Source organism: Delphinus delphis, chromosome 2 (genome assembly GCF_949987515.2).
Source record: "Delphinus delphis chromosome 2, mDelDel1.2, whole genome shotgun sequence".
In the NCBI taxonomy this organism is placed as follows: Eukaryota; Metazoa; Chordata; class Mammalia; order Artiodactyla; family Delphinidae; genus Delphinus; species Delphinus delphis.
The window spans coordinates 32,496,019-32,516,187 of NC_082684.1; the positions used below are offsets into that span (position 1 = coordinate 32,496,019).

At 46.2% G+C, this 20,169-nt stretch overlaps 1 protein-coding gene across 4 annotated transcripts in view; it reads left to right on the forward strand.

Annotated features, from left to right (window-relative positions):
• SLC8A3 (solute carrier family 8 member A3) overlaps positions 1 to 20,169 on the forward strand; it is a 128,667-nt gene that overhangs the window by 104,839 nt on the left and 3,659 nt on the right. The window contains exons 2-6 of one of the 4 annotated variants that reach the window (XM_060004321.1): positions 5,648 to 5,754; positions 13,225 to 13,242; positions 17,272 to 17,396; positions 17,945 to 18,044; positions 19,690 to 19,965. In XM_060004321.1, the coding sequence (XP_059860304.1) occupies positions 5,648 to 5,754; positions 13,225 to 13,242; positions 17,272 to 17,396; positions 17,945 to 18,044; positions 19,690 to 19,965 (626 nt within the window). Of the gene's footprint in view, positions 1 to 5,647; positions 5,755 to 8,276; positions 8,381 to 13,224; positions 13,243 to 17,271; positions 17,397 to 17,944; positions 18,045 to 19,689; positions 19,966 to 20,169 lie in introns of all 4 variants that reach the window. The other 3 variants (XM_060004322.1, XM_060004319.1, XM_060004320.1) reach the window with 3 other exon arrangements.

Genomic DNA, 20,169 nt, shown 5'->3' on the forward strand with positions numbered 1-20,169 from the left:
TGGGCTAGTCTCAACTTTTCTGGGCCTCTGTTTCCTCATCTATAAAATGGGGATAAAAACAGTACCTACCTACATGGGTTATGGTGAAGACTAACTAAATGAGGTGATGTATGCACCTTGCCTGACATGTACCTACCTTATGGGTTTGTTGTGAAGATTGAATTATTTAATATAACTAAAGTGCCAGAATAGAACAGTGCCTGGCATAAAGGAAGCACTATTAAATAGCAGTCAGATAGGGCTTCCCTGGTGGTGCAGTGGTTGAGGGTCTGCCTGCCGATGCAGGGGACACGGGTTCGTGCCCCGGTCCGGGAAGATCCCACATGCCGCGGAGCGGCTGGGCCCGTGAGCCATGGCCGCTGAGCCCGGGCATCCGGAGCCTGTGCTCCGCAACGGGAGAGGCCACAACAGTGAGAGGCCCGCGTACCACAAAAAAAAAAAAAAAAAAAAAAAAAAAAAGATATAAATATTAGTCAATTCATTTGAAACATGGTTTCTAGACTCTTCATCATCTTAGTCTCCCTGTTCTGGGTGCGCTCCAATTTCCCTCTCAAAATGTAGTGTCAGAATGGACCTAACTCCAGTCTTTGGCTGAAATGCTGCACTTTGATTCCAGCCCCCCTCTCCCTGACTGGCAGTCGTTTTTGAGTAGCTGCCTCCTTTTCCCTAAGTTTTTAGTAGAGTCAGAGAGAATCCCCCCAAAAGTGCTGGGCCCTGGACGAGCAGCATAGGAATACCCAGGTTACTTGTTAGAAATGCAGACTTTCAGGCCCCACACCAGACCTACCTAATCAGAATTTACATTTTAACAAGATTCCCAGGGAAAACATATGCACACCAATGTTTGAGAAGCGCTGTTTTCGGGGACCCTATGCCACACCTATGTTCAAGAGAAAGATCAGCGAAAGCATCCTAAGCCTTCTCGTGAGATGTGGAGCTTTTTCCCCAGACCTCGGTCGGGGTCTGGGGAGGGTCAGTGTTGGGTTGTCAGGCTGCGATTGGAGGTGGGAGGGCTTTTTCAGCCCTGGTTCAAAGCCAGAAACTTGACAAAGCAAGAGATGGGGGCTGCTGGCACCAACTAGGGAGATAAAAAGGACTAAAAGAAGAACCCAACACGGATGTGAGCCTTCTGGAAGCTCCCACAGAAAGGCTGACAGTTCTGCTGCCAGCTCCGTCCTGCAGCCCCAGGTCAAGGAAGCTTTGTGAGCATTAGGTGGCCTGGAACACTCGGGATAAATTTAGAAATGATGAAAAGGAACCTTTGTTGATGGGGTGAAGAGTAATTTAGTGGAAATCAGGAGGGAAGAGGTCACCAAGTCAGAGATTCTTTAGAGATTATTTCCAGCAAGGAAGGGCCAAAGGGTTAAGAAGCCAGCTACTCACATCGCAAAGCAGAGGCAGATCCCTTTATTACCTGCCTATGCTGCCTGAGTTTAAATGGGAGAATTCTAGGGTTCTTACTGTGGCCACAGCTTGGGAATGGCAGCCAGAGTTTACCCACCCGCTTGTACAAAATAAGCTATAGGAATAATAGGGGACATATGCCAAAATCCCAACTCTGCTGTTTACTAGCTGTGTGACTCTGGGAAAGTTACTTAACCTCTCTGAGCATCTGTTTTCTCATCTTTATTTATTTATTTTTTTAACATCTTTATTGGAGTATAATTGCTTTACAATGGTGTGTTAGTTTCCCTTTCCTCCTATTTAAAGTGGAAGGAATAATACCTAGTTTACGTGGCTGAAGTAAGGATGAAATAAGAAGGTTCTCATGGTGCTGAAGGCAGCGTAAATGCATATATTACATTAGATTCCTTCCTTGTGTAAAGTGAAATTCACAAGTCCTGATTTGGAATTGGGTGTCCTCGTAGAAAGGAATGTTCTGAGAGGCCAGCCAGGAAGCCCACAAACGTGTTTCCTAATCCCTTCCAGGTTGCTGGTGGGCGAGCTCCTGGGGGCATCTTTTCCAGGCAGCACAGTTAGGTCTTAGCTGGGAACGCTGCATGCTTTGGAACCTCCTTCCACAGAAGGCTCGGAGGAGAGGCAGGTGCAGGCCTAGAGCCTCTGAAAGCATTACTGGCTCTTAGGAGCAGCTGCTTGGGATGGTCTGACCCCATGACCATTTAGTAACTGCCACTGGGCAGAAGGAGGAATTGGGAATAGGAGAGATACGGGGCTCAAAAGCCCTAGCCTAAACCCATGAGTTAGATCCCGGCTTGCTGTTGGAGAGAGCTCCTGAAGACTGGACAAATAGAGTAGGTTAAGTACGCTGAGGGTGTAGTTCAATGACATTTGGGCTTCTGGCCTCTTTGTGCCACTGAGAATGCTTAGTCATTCCATCAAAGTAGCCTTCAGTATATTTTTTGTTCCTAATAAGTTACATTTTTACTGTGAAAAGGCAGAGTAGAGTTATTTCATGAAGTTTCAGCTTCATGATTAATTTCATGAATTTCAGATTCATTTCATGAAATTAGAAATTTTGTGAATTTCTAATGCGTTAGAAATTCGCCACTAGCAAGTCACTTGGGAAGATATGATTGAGGGCCTCCTCTACACCAGGCACTAGGACTATAGTGGCAAGTAAGAAAGACATGCTCCTGTCCTCAGGGAGCTTACACTGTAATGTGGACAGATAGGCTGTAAACAAGTAAGTTAATAACCTACCCAGCTGACTTTGGGCTGTGATCGGTGCACTGAAGGGAATGAGCTGAGGAAATAACATGATGGAACATGATAGAAGGTGACCCAGGTTGGAGAGATGGGCATGGTGGGGAGGGAGACCCAAAGAGATAACGTGGCCATGGAAGGCCACACCGAGGAAGGAATGTTTATGAGACAACCAAAAGGACGAGGATAAGCATGGACCACGTGATGAATTAAGTTGGGTTATACAAGATCCTATAGGCAGTGGTAAAGACTTTGTATTTATTCCAATTAATGAGGCGTGATAGGACCTGGATTTTATTTTCAATAGATAACCCTGGTTGTCATTTAGGGAAGGGATTTAAGGAAGAGGGCAGAGTCAGGAGCAGGAAAACCTCTTAGGAGGCTGTTGTGAAGTCCAAGGGAGAGGTAATAGTGCTTTGATCTAGGTCTTGATAGCAGAATGGGCGCATTAAATGTTTTAGGGTCAGAGATGGGTGTCGGGCTGGTGATGGGGAGGGATGAGGGAGAGGAAGGATTTGGGTGATTCTGGGTTTGGATAGATGATGGTATCATCGACTGAAATGGGGGAGAACATGTTTGGAAAGAGAACGCGAGACCTGGCTGGTGACTCTTAATAAATTTAAATGTTCTTGTGGCCTCACGTGTGGTTTGAGCAGAACTGCGAACTTTCTCGGGTTTCTCCGGGCAAGGTAACACCCTAAGCCCAAACAGATGTGGTGCCTTCCGCACGAGCCATCTCAGGGAGGGAGGCTCACACCACACCTCCCCCACGCATGATGCCCTCCAGCTGGGGGTTCCACCTAGCTCACCTAAGTTTCTCTTGCCACTGCTTAATGCCTGGCCTCATTTCCCTGTCTTCAACCAAGTTGTCAGTGGCTTCTCTCCTTCTGTTTATCTGTTCACTAAAAATCAAACAAGCACAAGCCGTGCTGTGTCTGACGTGGGGTGTGTCCAACCCAGAGCTTGTCACTGACAGGGGCACAAAACCAGATTTGGGGAGAATATAAGCGTCTGTCTCCATGCTACCACCTTTAACATGCCAAGCCCCTCTAAGAACCCATTTGGGATCTCCCATCCTGGTTTATCCAATTCTTTCTTGACCTGACATCTATTTCCAGCCTGTACCACCTCTTGGGTCACCAGTTCTATTGCTTGATTTCCTTTTATTCTCTGACTCAGTGACTGGAGATGAAAAGATTTCTTTACATGTTACTCTCAAACCACCAGACTGGGGTCATATTACTCTTAGTAATGATAGTTGCTATTTATTAAATATTTACGAGGAAACGTACACCTTGCCAAGTGCTTTGCATGCATTTTCTCAATTAAGAACGCTATGAAGAGGTATTAGTATTCCACTTTACAAATGAGACTTGGCGAGCTTTAGCATGCTGCCTGAGGCCCAGGAGGGGGCTGGGTTTGATCCCAGGTCGCAGTCTCCCATCCCAGTGCCATGGCCCTGGAGGAGGGAAGGCCAAAGTATTGTGGCCTTTCAGAGGCGGGACACTCACACGATCTCTGGTGACCAGCCAGGTTTTCCTGTGACTGGGGGTGGGTGTAGCAAGTGAGGAGGGTTTGGAGTCTGTTTCTGAAGCCCTGGGGTGGCGGGAGCTGGGTGGGTTAGTAACTGCTCTTACATTCACTTCAGGAGCGACGGACCCACATCTTGTTCTACAGGATCGACAGTGTGGCCGACAGAAGCTCTGTCGACATGCAAAGCTCTAACGGTGACTTGGGAAACACGGGAGAGCTGAGAGTTTGTTCCAAGTCAGAATGTAGCAATATTCCTACTTTATACGAAAGAATAAATGCTGGAGCGGAAGGCCTTGGTCTTCTCAACAAAGGGCAGGCCTCGCTCGGGGCATCCGTGTGCGAAAGTGTGCGTGCCCGTGGGCAGCTGAGCAGGGCTTCTGCGTGGCCCCTTCTTTCCCACCGCTGAGGGGAGCCTCAGCTCCATGCCCACCCCCGTCCGGCAATGTCTCACACCCTCTGGGAGAGACCTTTAAACATCTTGTCCGGGGTCTGATCCGGAAATGTCCCCCTCATCTAGCAAAGGCTGGGAGAAGCTCAGGTCCACCTCTGTTTTTAAAGCTCCTAGTAATACATTTTTCTAAAGTAAAGAAATGCAAAACAGGGTTCCTGGCTTGGTTTATAATTTTCAATGTTTAAATTAACAGAACAACTCCTTTTAACACAAAGAAAAAACATAATTGTGCTAGTCACAAGATCATTGTAGGATTTATGAACTAATCATAGTTCAGAGAGCCCTAGAGTTCCTGTGATCCAGCCAGTGTGTTCCTCTGAGTGCAGAAGCTCATTTGGAGATCAGGTCAGTAGTGTTCGATGCCTGCTGTGAATTACCAGAAGGTGTGACTTGAGCCAAATGGCCCTCCTGGCTTCCCTGTGATAGCCACCACCACAGAGAAAGGGACAGGCTCCAACTGCAGCGCCCCCCCCCCCCACGCTGCCCTTTCTATAAAATACAACTTTCAAGTCGGTATCAGCTAATTTCAAAAGAAAAAAAAATGTTTTAAATTCCCCCTTGCCCCAGAAGCAAGAGAGAGTAAGGAAGCAAATGCTTTAGGAGAACCTGAATGCCTGAGCCTTTTTACGTATATTATTTCGTAGCTCTCGCGACTGCCCTGAGATGGTGTAATTTACACATTATTCAACCCCTTTGTGTCTCAGGGAAATAATTCGTCCAAGATCACCTAGCATATCCAGGATTAGAACCTAGATCCATTGACTTCAAAGCCTGAGCTCCAGTCTGATCATGTCATAAAGCCACACGAAGCCCAGGAGGAGCCCAGTGGGGCTGGAAGGGGACCTGGGGTGGCCACTCTCCTCCGTGTCCCTACGGTGTTGGGGCAAACTTTGACTTTTCTAGATCTTTTCACTGTTTCTTTCTCTTTCCGTTTCTTATCCTGGCTGGCTGGCCTCCCACTCTGCTCCTTGTTTATGATACTTATTTTTCCATCCACAGCAAAATAATTCACATCAAGGTAATTGATCATGAGGCGCATGAGAAAAACAAGAATTACTTCATTGAGATGATGGGCCCCCCCATGGTGGATATGAGTTTTCAGAAAGGTGTAGCACCCTGTCCTGCACACTAACGTTAACACTCTCCTCTCCTCTTCTGTTTCCTCCTTTCTCCAATCCGTTTGTCTCCTTCTCTTCCCCTTTCTTCTGCCTCTCTGGTTCACTGTCCCTTGTTTCTTTTCTGTTTCTCTCTTTCCCCCCTCCCTCTCCCTCTATCCTCTCTGCACCCAGCTCTGTCCTAGCACCTGCCAGCCTGTCACATGGTATTGGAAGGGGGATGCTCAAGACCCCATGGCAGTTTTTTGTAGGATGGGGAGATGGATATGGGGAAAAAAACGCAAGGGAGCAAAAGCGAGAGAGAAAAAACCACCAGCCACAGCCCTGAGAGTATCATATATGAGGCTCTCTGCTCCTCCTGAGTGGTTTAGGATACAAGGAAGAAAAAGATAGTGCAATCCCAGGCAGAAGGGCAGCCCTGGGAAACTGGCCCAGCTCTCAGCACAGAGATCTGTGGCACAGCTCTTCTCAGGGCTAAGCTGATAGTCTCTGGATGTTGACAATCAATGTATTTGTATTGGGGTTCTGTTTGTGGTTCATCCCATTCCCCAAGACAGGCTTTAGGAATCCCTGCTAGCAAGTGTGTTTTTCTCTCCCTGACCTTGACTGAGCTGAAAGTACAGGTTTGAGTTCTAGGTCTAGGTCAAAGGCCTACCTGCTGTCTTCTGTCTTCCCTCTGCAGGGCATCTAGGTGTGAAGGCAGTTAGAAGAGTGGGAGAGAGAATTCTGACCTGAGGTGAGGCTTCCCCAAGAAGTCACAGGACTTCTCAGTCGCAGCTTTTGCCTTTGATTTGAATGGCCCCATACACCCCAGCCTCCAATAGGCAGTCAGAAAATCCTCTTCTGGATGGATCATACTGTGGAAGGGGGAGCTGTCGATCGTGCTCCTCCAGACCATGCCCATGGTCACAGAGCAAGCACCCCCTTCCCATCGCACAGCAGAGTCCCTGCAGTGGAAAGACAGGCCAGGCTCATATCCCTTAGACAGCCCTCGAGTACCATATCTAGGGCAAGAGAGAGTCCCAGAAAATGCTTCTCGACAATCAGTGAGCTTTGTCTTTTGTCCAATGAGCAAGGTGTGGAAAGGTGTCCAAAAAGTGCCCAGAAGGTCACACACACACACACATACACACACACACACACACACACACACACACACCACAAATGCACAAAACTGAGCCTGTCTTCAGAATGGAACAGGAACATCAGAGGCTCTGATGAGACTTTTTAGGCTATGTTTGTTAGCACTTTTTTGCCCTTTAGAGAGCATTTAGGTCCCAGGCCAAAAAAGAAGAAAAAGAGAGAGAGAGAGAGAGAGAGAGAGAGAGAGAGAGAGAGAGAGAGAGAAAAGAAAAAACCCCACAAAAATAAAACAAACAAAACCAAAAAAAAAAAAAGCAGAAAATAACAATTAGGGCTCACTCTTAGGACCCGTTGACACCACTGTGGTTCCCTGAAGGAACAGGAGAAGCCACACAGGGAGACCCAGGCCCACATGGCAACTTTGCCAAAGACAACGGACCTGAGCCAGCCTCAGGCCAGTCTCTGGAAGGAAGTGATTTTCAAGAAAACTTTGCTTCCCCGTATGATTTGGTTTTATTAAAAGACACTGTGCTTTGTTGAGATACCCAGAAATGAACAGAAACCTCCATTATCATGTCCACCAGACCCTTGGTAGTCAGCATTTAAGCTGGCCTTGGTACACATCACCGCTATATGATAGAAGTCCAAAGATGATTTAGAATTGATGATTTACATCATTTTTACCACATTTTTCAGGAGTGCATCAGCTGTAAATATTAAAGGAATACTACATCCTATCGTGGTTAATACATATTTATTTTACTTCCCACCACCAAAGCCCTGTGAGATAAAGAATGAGAAAGATAATAGAATTCTGCCTTCTTTCCTTCCCTTCTCTCTCTCTCTCTCTGGTTTCCCTACCTCATAAATACTTTCCTTTTAAGATTTTCTTTCTGAGGCCCACATAACAAGTGGGAATAGACACAAGGAAGGGAAAAAAAACCCTAGATAGATACTGTTGACATATTTCCTGTTGTAGAAGAGCCCTGGGTCACCCCCGATGGGCCAGCAGTTCACCTACTGCCCAAAGAAATGCCAATTACCATGTGACACCCAGTGGAATGTGCTGCCCAACTCACTTCCTACTAACCGTCAGCAGGATCGAAAATGACTCCTCCCCACCTTCAGCCCCCTTTTTCCTTCCCATTTCCCTCCTGTCCTTCTGGATCCCTTCCTTTGCCAACTTTTCCTTGCCTCCTGGCTCCCTTTCCCTCTCACCTGTAAGGACAACTATGACCAAGGAGATAAGAAAAGCTAAGACCATTTTTGACACAAGAGCAATTCAATCCACCAAGTCCTGTCAAAAGCCACCATGGCAGCACTGAGCTGCATGTGCCAGGAGTGATGGGGAATGATTTTAAAGGCTGGGCTCCGGGTGACCAACCAATCTACCGACCCAGTCGACACTCTCTCTCTTGTTGTCCCTACAGGAAAACCGTAAGGGTTAAAATAGTAGATGAGGAGGAATACGAAAGGCAAGAGAATTTCTTCATTGTCCTTGGTGAACCGAAATGGATGGAACGTGGACTATCAGGTGTGAGATTCTTAAAAACAAAACAAAACGAAATAAAACAACAAAAAGAAAGAAAAAATTTAAACAAGTTGAAAAGCAACAACAACAAAAAGAAACTATGTTTTTTTCTCCCCCCTTTTCTTTCCTTTTCCTCCTTCCTCCTTTTGACCAATGGACTTGTTTTATTCTTTTCCCTTCTGTATTCTCGCTCTTACCCTGTTTCGGTATCATCTCTGCCTTCTTAGCCATAGCTTATTTCCACGTCCTCCTTTTTCACCTTTTGGACACACTGCAGCCTCAACCCCTCATGACCCTAATGAGTTACTTCTGCCTTGTGCTCCAATTACCTGATTACCAATGTCCCCTGCACTCCCCATCCTCACAGCCCCCCACCATACACACAGAGTCACCTGTAAATGTGCAAACTCCTTGGTGGGTGGGGAGGAGAAGATAAAGAAAGGAATGTAATGCGATGCATGCCTCTGCCCCTTCCCTGCCTTGTTCCCCTTCCACCCCTCACTCTCTAGCCTGGATTGAATGGGGGAGGGTCTGGGATGGGGGCTGGAGCCCGTCTTGCCATGATGCTTTGAGTCTTCTGCTGCATCTCCCAACCTCCGTTGAGTGCTTGGCAGGTTATTCACTTGCAGAGTGGCCCATGGGCCCCTTTGTCCTTCATGGAGGTAAGTGTTTTATCTGGCTATTTCACAGTTGGGTAGAGCAAAACATGGAAAGGTATACCAATTATCAGAGGCCACACTTCTGAGAGCTCTCTGAGAGAAAGCTGCCTTCTGAGCTAGTCGTGCAATCTGGAATCCTGAGCTGTTCATCCTTCCCTTGACATCCCACCCCATCCCACTCTACCTCTGTTCTAGCCCAAGGTAGGGTACTTTATTCAGACTACTTTAGGATAATGCAGTCCCGAAAGCAGAAAATTGAGTCTGCAAAAGGAAAGTAGTTAACTCCAGGTATGGAAATCTCCTTAGCCGGAGGGTCCTGGAAAAGGATTGACATTGGGCAGGCCCAGAGTATGGTCTTACAGGTTTTCCAATGGAAGGGACTCCAGTAGAAGGGCTTGCTTGTTGTTGATCTCTGAGAAACAGGTGTTGGACGGTTCACAGAAGTCTGCCTTGGCTTGACATCTGCAAATGAGCGTATCACCCAGGTCTTGAGATAACCCTCATCCCACACCAGAGACGTGGCCTCCTCTCCTCCTTTCCTCAGGCCCTGCATCTTGGGATACCTGCCTAAGGGACCGATTACATTGCAACCAAGGTAGTAGTAAGGAAAGATTTCTTCCCTTGAAGAAAATGATTAGAAGCTACGACTTTGAAAGTGTTGGAGGAATATATGTGGGTAAGAGTCCTCTTGGGAAATATCAAGAGGAGGTTATTCACACTCCCCTTCAGGAGAGATGTGCTGCTGGAACCTCATGAAGGATAGAACGGTGAGACCTACTTGTTTGTCAAAAAAGGTGATGATTCTGCAGCTACTTCATAGTCACGTGGCAAAGAGCAGGATGAAGCCTCTCACTCAAGGACAAATCTAAGAGATTCGGCGACTATGCTCCCAAAGGCTCATGCCCAGGTCTTCTTCTCAGACACGAATGATTGTTCAGTTCCCCTTGTCTTCTGGGGACTCTCTCTCCAGACCTGACCAGTTCTGTGCCCACACTGGTTTTACACCTGCTGTTGGAGAGGCAGAAGCCCTCTCTGCCTTCCATTATTCATCCTCTTGTTGGCCACCTAAGAAGATGTTGCCATGAGTCTGATTGCCAAAGAGTGCTGGAAGAAAAGAGAAAATCTCCAGTTCCCTTGCTTCCCAGATTGTGTTCCTGCCACCCAGAATATTTTCAGAAATTGTCTCAACACCTGCCCTACTTCATTCTCATCTCCCTTGTGCATTTAATGCACATCTTCATGATTGGATGGACGTAGCAGACACCTAAGGCCATTGTAAACTAGTGTCGTCAATTTCCACAGTCCCAGCTACTTATGTGCAAATGAAAGCAGGACAAAGGATCGCACAGGGTAGCTAAAAAGAAGGCAGTCTTCTCCAGGCAAGAAGAATGGGTTGGAAGTCCATCCATGACTTTATTCTATCAGTAAAGAGACTCTTCTTTTCTGCCTCGCCAATAAACCCCATTCAACAGCTGGACAGAGAGTGACCTAAGATAAACCTGCGGTCTTCAAGAGACTTGGCCAAACATGAATGCCTATGGCTACTCCTCATTTGAGGACCCCATTTTACTGCATTGGATTTTCTGTCCAAGGAGATGCCAGCAGAGTCCTGGTGGAGCCCAGTCCTGGGGAAGGGAGTAGGTGAGAAAATAAGGATTTTATCGAGCTATTGGTGTGCTATGACTCCAGATCTTCCCAGTGACCAAGATGCCAAGATGGAAGGTGCCAATAGGAAAGGTGTCAGTCTTCTGTCAGTTTCTATTGTCTATAGGGTTCATTTTCAGTTTCTTCAGATCTCCTCATATTTTGGCATTAGAGCACAAGTTGAAAGGTCATAAAAGTTGATTGTCTAGATTCAGAGTCAAATGAAACCCCATCCTGATTTCCAGAATGTCCTGCTGTTCTCAGAGTGAGAAACTACACAGCGGAAATTGCTTTTCATTATCACTGCTACATGGGAGAGTCTTAGGCATTCAGTACAACATAGTATAGTGTGTGCATGGTCAAAATGACAATTGCATTACAAAAAAAGGTAAAGGACTATATTTGAAATAGGAGATTCTATTCTTGGCAAACAAAACAGACTTCAGAGGTGAGATTAAATGCTCTGGACAAGTTGGGGGAGGGACTAAGGGAGGATGAATAGGAAACACAGTTGCCTTGCAATAGAGGGAGCCCTGGGTTCTAGCAGTGGACAGCTGAGAGCAACTCTGAGCAGCATGGACAAGGATGTGAGGCCTGGGTCTGGACCTTGGAAGCCTCAGGTGGGAAAGGAAAGCTCTCTCCGCCAGGAATGAGGCCTGTTTGCTCCCCCTCTTACCACATCCATGGGCTCACCCTAACGAGCTGCCCAAATGCTTCCAAATACTCAGAGCTATGCTGCTTCCTGCTTGTCCCTGGGATGTCTGAGCAGGGATAAATGACTCTCACCCGACCCTGGGGATCAATGCAGGGGAAAGTTCAGCTCCAGCTTCTCTCATCAGCAACAGTAGGAAAAACACCCTGGAGATATCATGTCACTAAGAGTTGGTCTACCTGGATCTCACTGACCCATCCGTAACTGCTAAGTGGAAAGTCTCAGATTCGTGTAGACATGACCAGCAAATGGTGCAGGTCAGCTGACTTAAAGCCCTCTCACAGTGCTAAAGATGATCCTGGTGTTGGGAGGGATGTCTGAGTAAAAACCAGGGCAGCAGGGATCTTTCTGGAAGAGCTGCCCCTTGGCCTCCCTGGATACACTAATGTGTTTGGATCTCTAGTTTCCACTGGAACCTGGGGGGCAGGAGGGGTTCTTCTGTCCAGATTCATAGAAGGAGCAGAATGAACAAGCTCTCTTGCTATCTATCTATCTATCTATCTATCTATCTATCTATCTATCTATCATCTATCTATTATCTATCTATCTATCATCTCAGTGTAGTAAGGAGATCCACTGATCCATTACCCCTTGCAATTCCATATGGGAGAAACCAGAAAAAGTCAACTGCTGTTCTCCCTGCTTATGTACCATAAAGATTCTGGATCCATATGTGTTTTCAGTGGCTGTAAATATGGGATTACAGACCTGAGTGGCATTCTTAGAGATTTTCAGAAAAAACAATCTACAGACACTTTCCCCCACCCCCTGCCCCACTCCTTCCTCAGCAATCTCCCTCAGTCGCCAGCTGCACCAGGAGTATGTAACAGGATGTTCCCAGGCTTTTATTTGACAAGAACCATGGAGTGAGGTGCCGCACTAAGACACCATCAAGGTGAAAATGTGGTATGTTACAAGAATGTTTTAATTTTTGGATCTTGAAATCTAAGAGAGTTTAGCATAAGTGAAAACTCAGGGGCTAGGGATGACCTGTGCTGGGTACATCTTTAACCAAACCATGGTTCCCAGGCCATGCAGGGACCTTGTATTTGTCATCTCCATCTACCAATAGCTTTCAGTATGACAGTCTCCCTGGTCCAGAATATCTGGACTCTGACTTAGCCTGTCCTTTCTGAAACAAAACACCATCCAGAGATGCAGCTCCACAGGATCTATGAAAAATACATTTGCCAAAATAGGTGACCAACAGTAAATCTCTAATGAGCATCTACTAATTACAATGACTTTGCAGTGACTTTGTAGGTACAGGTGATACAGAATGGGAGGAGTCCATGGCCTCCAACCTCCAGGCTATCTCTCTAAAATAACACACTATTCAAGGAAAACATTTTGCAGGATTTACCTTTTCACAAGGTCATTCTTTTAGGGGTACTCAGAGCTGGGTCAGGTTGCAACCTATACAGTTTTCAAGATAACTGGCTTCTCACTCCTTTACAGAATGGATGTGATAACCTGATCCCATAGAAGACCACAAATGACCAACTCTGTCTCTTCTCCACCCGCTTGGTTCCCCCATCCTCATGCCTCTATCCCTGGCCCTCAGAGCTGCAGGGAAGGTGTGGAGAAAGTTTGCAGCTGCAGGCCCCTGGTGCTCAGCAGTCTCTCCAGTAGTTCACGCCCCTTGCTGCAGTTGCTGCTGCTGTGCATGCTCCAATTGCTGCCTTTTGCATGTGCCTGCAAAGTTCTCATCTACTAAGCTCACTGCTTTCCTCGTGCTACTGCAACCACAAAGCCTGGGGACACTTTTAAGATGGGACCTTAATGCTCTTTCTTTTTCTTTCTTCCCCTGTCTGGTACCCATTTGCAAACAGCGCTCCTGTTGTCTCCAGGTAAGGGGAGTCTTCCCCCCTTTTTCTGCTTCTTGCCAGTGTCATTATTTAGTTTAAGACCAATGTCCTTTGATTTATTTACTAGGAACTGTGGGCCCAACTTAACCTAACAAGTTCTCCTAAGGACTTGGAGATATTTCCCTACCTGAAGTAATTGTGAGGAGGTAGATCATTCCTTGAGCACCATTTTAGTGGATGTGAGTAAAGGCATAGCTGGTCCTCTCTGAGACCAGGAAGAGAATTAAAACTTACCAAAGAAATGGTGGGTCATAGACTTCTCCTGAGCCTTAATTCCTCCGTCATCTCATGCTGTGGGGCAAGAGAGGATGAGAGTCAGAGCTGACTCTCCTAATAGGATCATGATGGGATGAGAAAGAAAATACTTTGATCTTAAGGGGTCCAGGGAGAAATAATCAGGAGCTGCTGTGAGAACATGAAAAGCAATTTTTAAGGAATCTGGTATTTTATTGATCCTGAAGATCTTCCATTTCATCACAGCAGAGACCTAAATTTCTAGAACTTTGGTTCATTAGTCATTGATCCTTGAAGTCACATGTGCCATGAACAACAAGAAGAATTAGAATATTATGGCGGGGTGGGGGTGGGCAATGATCTGATTGTGTATAGAAATTCAGGGGAATTTATGTTGGAGATATTCTCACGCAGAGTCTAGAGCCTGTTGTAGGAAACACATCTACTTTGAGAGTATGCTTGCATCAGTGGAATCAAATCATAGACAATGTCCAACTTTGTGAGCAGTTAGGAATGCATTTCCAGCATATTGGCAATACTGTAACTCTTGGTGCAGGCAGAGTGAGCTATAAAAGATGTCTCAACATATGTTAAGATAACATTTTATACTTCATTAGTTCTTTGAATGTATAAAAATTTTAAGGTCATTTGAGAGGCAAACCATCTTACAGAATTCATTGGTACTCAGTCACCATAGGCTGGCTGTACACTGAGTTTGAGGAAGGGGCAGTATACATAGTAAGGACATTTACCTCCTTGGAGTCTCAAACCAAAATAAAAGATATATGTAGGTAAACCCCTACATTTTCCCTTTATGGAAAAAATTACTCCAGCTCACCTGGCCTCTTGCTTCCTCTTATATCAATAGGATAATGACTATCTCCAACCCCATATATTCCACTCTTCTCCCAGGGTTTCAATGTCAGAGCATTGGGTGTTCTCCACTTCACTCATCTTCTCGCCTGAGGAGACATTTGGGCTTTTTTGTTCCAATGCTTGCCTCTACCCCTCCACCAGCCACACACATATGCACATACCAAAGGTTGTGATTTAATTTAAACTTCATTATACTTTTAACACATTGGCACAGATACCAGTAGAAGCTAAAACAGGAAAAGAAGGTGTCATTTCCTAGATCTTTCAATCTGTACACCTGCAGTTTAGGAGCCCTTGGTTAGACTTTAAATTCACTGGAAATCTCAACTCCTTGTTTGGATTTTCCCAGGTGGCCAAGCAAACATGATTCACAATGCCTGGTGATGAAAGACGGAGAGAAAATATGTTCAATCTGAAATACATCACCAAGCTCAGGGACCTGGGAGTTAGAGCACTGGCTGCATCGCCCCATTTCCTTCTGAGGATGTCTGTAGAACATTCATGGCAATCTATTCCAGTCTTACCTGGCAAGCTCTTTCCTCTTCCAATATCTGTTTAATCTTCCATCCTATTAATAGTCTCATTCTCTCTTTTTCCCCTTCCTCCTCCTTCTCCTAGACCCAAGAGTTTGTTTAGTCAGTCTGAATATCAAGATATCACCTGTCATTTATTCTCTACACTTGAAATTCAGAGGAGCTACATAAACAAGTGATCAGAATAATTATGGTCTTTTAGGTTTGAGACTTATGACTCTCTCAAGAAATTAACTATTTGAATGTAAAGGAATGATAATTACAGAAGTAGAAAAAGGCAGGAATTGATACCAAATCCAGATACTAAATCAGAGTTGATTTAAAGGCATGTGAATCAATCAATTAACAGATATATATATATATATATATATATATATATATATATATATATATATATATATATGTAGACAGAGAGCGAGAGAGTACCTCTGTGGGGTACTGTGGGGCTGTGGGAGATCAAAAGATAGAGGATTGGTTATTTGTCAAAGAGATTTCTGCAGAGAGCTAGAAGGAAAAACTGACTGTCACCACAGGGGTAGACAGGTCAGTGGCTAGATCAATATCCTGCCAGATGGATATAGTGCTAGATTGATAGCTAGACAAGGGGTTAGACAGGTACATTTATAAGTCACTGGAGAGCTCATTACATCAGTATAAAGTTCTTGTGACACATGTAAAATATGACAAGGGAGAGTCGGGGAGGGAGGAGTGGAATAATACTGTCACTACTAGGATAGGCATTGCAATATGGTGCCAAAAGCTACAAGTAGAGGAAAAGCGTACCCATGCTTTTAAAGAATCTACGTATACATCTTTTTCCAAAGACTTTTATTCAGAGTGGCTTGCAGTCTGGCTTCTAGGATCACTGACTTCATAGCCAGACTTATATTCAGAATTAACTAATAAGAGGCTCATATGGACTAAATGAAGTCGGGCTGCTAGGGGGTGTCTGCATAGAAATGTACAGGAGGACATTGATCGTTGAGAAATAATTGTTTCCTAAAGTGGTCACCAACACGAAAGGGAGGACAGCACCACGGACAGCTCCCCAGCGTTTTGGGATTGCCTTCTGTGTTCGGTGCCAGAAGCGCTGAGTAGAACAGCCAGCTCAGGAATCCTCCGCATACTCTCTTACCAGTTTCATTCAAGACAACTCAGAAATTCATATAGAAAACAGACTCTCTGCTTGGCTTATCATCTTTCCAGTGAATTCTTTTCCTTGCAACCTCGAGAGCTCAAGTCTCACCCCTCCCCAAGCGTCACAAATTCCTAAGATAAAAAGAAGAGAAGACCTTCTTGGCCTCTGACCCATTTTGTCCTTGAGATTCTTCAAGGACTAGAGAATTCCCCCCAGGAGATTCACTGTGTGGAATGAAAGCAATCAAAGAGCCAAATAAAAGAATTAATTGCATGTAAGAATGTGGACTCGGCTGGAAAGATGTTTAAACGAGCTCTGAAAGAAACAGGACGCCAAGAGCAATTTTCTAATCAAAGGGGAATAAAAAGACAATCTCTATTCCACTTTAATCTAGAAAACGCGTCTTCATGGTGAAGTGGTCTTAAAATGGACTCACCAGCTGAAGTGCAAAAAATGTCTAACTGTTCAGCATGAGAAGGGACCACCGGTGATTGAGTTAAGATGCTGAGGGGTGACAGGGGATGCCTCAAAAGGAAATAGAGGAAGAGCTTCCTTTTGTTTTGTTTTTGAACAAGTATTTGTGTTTCAGAAGAAATGTGCCTGGTTCCTTAGAAATCCTGGGGATCTTTCATTTGGAAATCATGAAGTTTGGGGGGAAATCTTCCAAGTTTCTCATGGTGAGGATAATAGTCACTAGTATGAAATGTAGATATTCCTGGAAATATCCCTTCTTCCTCCTTTATAGAGGAGAACACTCCCAAGAGTGTTGGAGACAGATGTTAATGGGAACCAGTGGACATTCCCTTTGGGTGAAAATGTGCTTCTGACCCCCAAGAACTCTTATATGAAGTAGTTGACCAGTCATGCCCAACAGTTCAAAATTGTTAAAGGTCAAGAGATTTGGCTTTGGTTCCCAGCTCTTCGATATCTCACCAAACGCCTTGGGACTTCACTTGGTGTTATTTCTCAGAAGATCCTTGGGTCAGATTGCCCACCCAGGTATCAAATCAAAAGAGGAACGTTTAGCCCAGGCCTGCAAGGAACACTCTCATGGTCTGATGATCATAAAGTGTTTAGCACCTTATAGAAAAAGGCACTAAAAAGTACACAAAGTCCTCATCCTCAAGAGCTATTTGCTGTATGCCCACTGCCCATGCCTAATACCCTGAGCTTTAGACTTCCAGGGAATGGCCAATGAGCTAAAGCTAGTCTGATTTTGCTTTGTTGCAGAGGTGACAGACAGGAAGCTGACTGTGGAGGAAGAGGAAGCCAAGAGGATAGCAGAAATGGGAAAGCCAATATTGGGTGAACACCCCAAACTAGAGGTCATCATTGAAGAGTCCTATGAATTCAAGGTCAGGCCATACGTGAGATGTAATTGAATAATAAAGTAATGAGGTGGGAGGTAGAAGACCTGGAGTCTTGTTCCAATGTCACCACTGAATACGTGAAGTTGAAACTGAACAACTCACTTATCCCAGCCTCAGTTTTCCCATTTGTAAAGTGGAGCAAACAGTGCTGGCCATGTGTATCTTAGGAATATTGTGAGGAAACATAACATAGCCTATGGAATAAATGAGCTATAAAGCTCCTAAATGTATCATCACTATTTAATTGTATTTTTAAAACAAATATACTAAAATTCACTACTCCAGGCTAGGTTTACCGACATCATTAGTGTTATTCTCTGTTGTATTGCTCTAAATGTCCAATGTCAGCAGTCACAACTGAAGAAAAGCACTATGCCAGAAGATACCCCCTAAGGCCATTCCATGCATAACTTTCAGAACTCACGTGGAGCCCCCTGGAGTACAGGGTAGCTTTCATTCCCATGAAGTACCAGACTCTACAATGGTTCTGAGCATTCTAACCTCATGGTTCCAAGTTTTAATCTTCCTGACAGACTACCGTGGACAAGCTGATCAGGAAGACAAACCTGGCCTTGGTTGTGGGGACCCATTCCTGGAGGGACCAGTTCATGGAGGCCATCACTGTCAGTGCAGGTAAGAGGGTCACAAGATGGGCACAGGCAGCTCCAGGGAAGCAAGAACACAGCCATGTCAACAACTCACCAGTCTCTGGGAGGGCCCTGTGGCCAGTCTTCCCAGCTCTAACCCTAGATGTTTGCCTTTTCACTGAGTCACTTTGGAAGAGAACTATGGGGTAACTAGAAGAGCATGGCTATCTCTGGTTTCAAACCCTGGTTCTACTGTGTGAACTGGGACAAGCTATCCTCTCCGTACTTTGACTTCCTCAACCAAAAAGGGAACTATTGCCACCTTTCTCAGCAAAGAAAGTAGAAAGTGGCACAGTCTGGTACTGAACAGGAACTTAAGAAATTCTCTTTTTCATCATTCCGTCCTCTTATTAATTTGGTCTTCCTTTTCTGATTTAGAGATGTGGGGGTCTGGGGTTTGTAAAAACCTTGCATTGACTGACAAACCCCTGCCCTGGATGATTTCAGACCTCTCCTCGGCAGTAAGTGACAGGTTTCCTCAGTGGGGACCCACAGCACAGGCTAGCATCCCAGAGGCCTGCATGCGGGTTGGCATGGGGGTGGGAGGGGTCTTGCCAGCACTCACAGCATTGCCTCTTAGCACCACGGAGGCCTCCTGGACTGCCCCGCACTCCTGGCCTTGTCTCTTTTCATGAAGCTTTGTTGTCATAGCAACCCACGGGGTCACATCCCTGAGGTCCCAGCACCAGAGCCAAAGTACAGCCAGGAAGAGAGGGCCACTGCTGCTGCGTTTGCTGCCCCTCTTTTCCTATCACCTGCTTCAGATACTCCCAGTCCCACCTCTGAGGACCTTTCTTTGCCCCTATAGAGGCAATAAGCGGAATATCAGGCACATAATCTAACGCCCTCCTTTTTCAAATGAGGGAGCCGAGATTCAGAAACCAAAGATGATTGACCCCAGGTTCCAGATTCTCTTCAGAGCGCAGCTGCAGTTGGAACCCAAGTGTCCTGACTCCTGCTGCCACCGGTTATGTCAAAACATGACAGAGGTTGCCTTTGACGGGGCGCCAGCACGTCCTCTCCTCCTGGACTGCTGAATGGGCAACTCTGCCCACATTTCCTGGCAAGGACAAACCAGGCCCATCCCTGCTCCATCCCACGGGATATTTGGAGGATGGCACTGTCTCCCCGGGATGCCCACATGATCTGGAATGAAAGCTGTCCTGCTGGGGATGGAAAATGACCAGAACCACGAGGTTATTGCAGCAGTCACGTCAGGAAGATTAGAGGAGCCCCACGGGTGTCCAGTGAAGAGTGGAAACCCAGCTGATTTCACTCTCCTTCACCTAGGCAACCCCGTGCCTGCTCCATCCTCCTCCCTCTCTCCCCCACTGCCCTGTCCCTCTCAGGTTCTCTCATCCTTTCTCTTCATCTCTTTCTCTTCCCTTTCCTACTCCCCTGTCCTCTCTCACCCACTCTCCCTGGGTGCCCTGCATTCAAACTGACCAGGGGGGCACCCCAACTCGTTTTCAATTTCCCGCCCGATTTCTGGTGCCCGCGCCAGCTGCCCGGGAGAGAGCTGGAGTCTCCGTGCAGCCAGTGATGCTTACGATGGGGGTTGGACTGGACTTTCTCATGAATGGGGATCTGACCCCGCTGTCCTTTCCCGGGCCTGTTTGTCTCGCCTGCAGCAGGGGACGAAGACGAGGATGAGTCAGGTGAGGAGAGGCTGCCCTCCTGCTTTGACTACGTCATGCACTTCCTAACGGTCTTCTGGAAGGTGCTTTTTGCCTGCGTGCCCCCCACAGAGTACTGCCACGGCTGGGCCTGCTTTGTCGTCTCCATTCTCATCATCGGCATGCTCACAGCCATCATCGGGGACCTGGCCTCCCACTTCGGCTGCACCATTGGCCTCAAGGACTCGGTCACGGCTGTTGTCTTTGTGGCGTTCGGCACCTCTGTGCCAGGTGAGAGTGAGGGGTGCTTGCATTTGCGAAGAGGATATTACCTGGTTCAAGTGACCCCTACACACTTTGCCTCGTTATCTTCCTTACCATCTCAGATCTGAGCTTAACAGAGCCTCTGTCCCTTAGGTGCGCAGAAGTCGGTCAAAGGGGTCACTGCCACTATTAAGAATGATAGCTAACATTTCTTGAGCACTTTTGATGTGC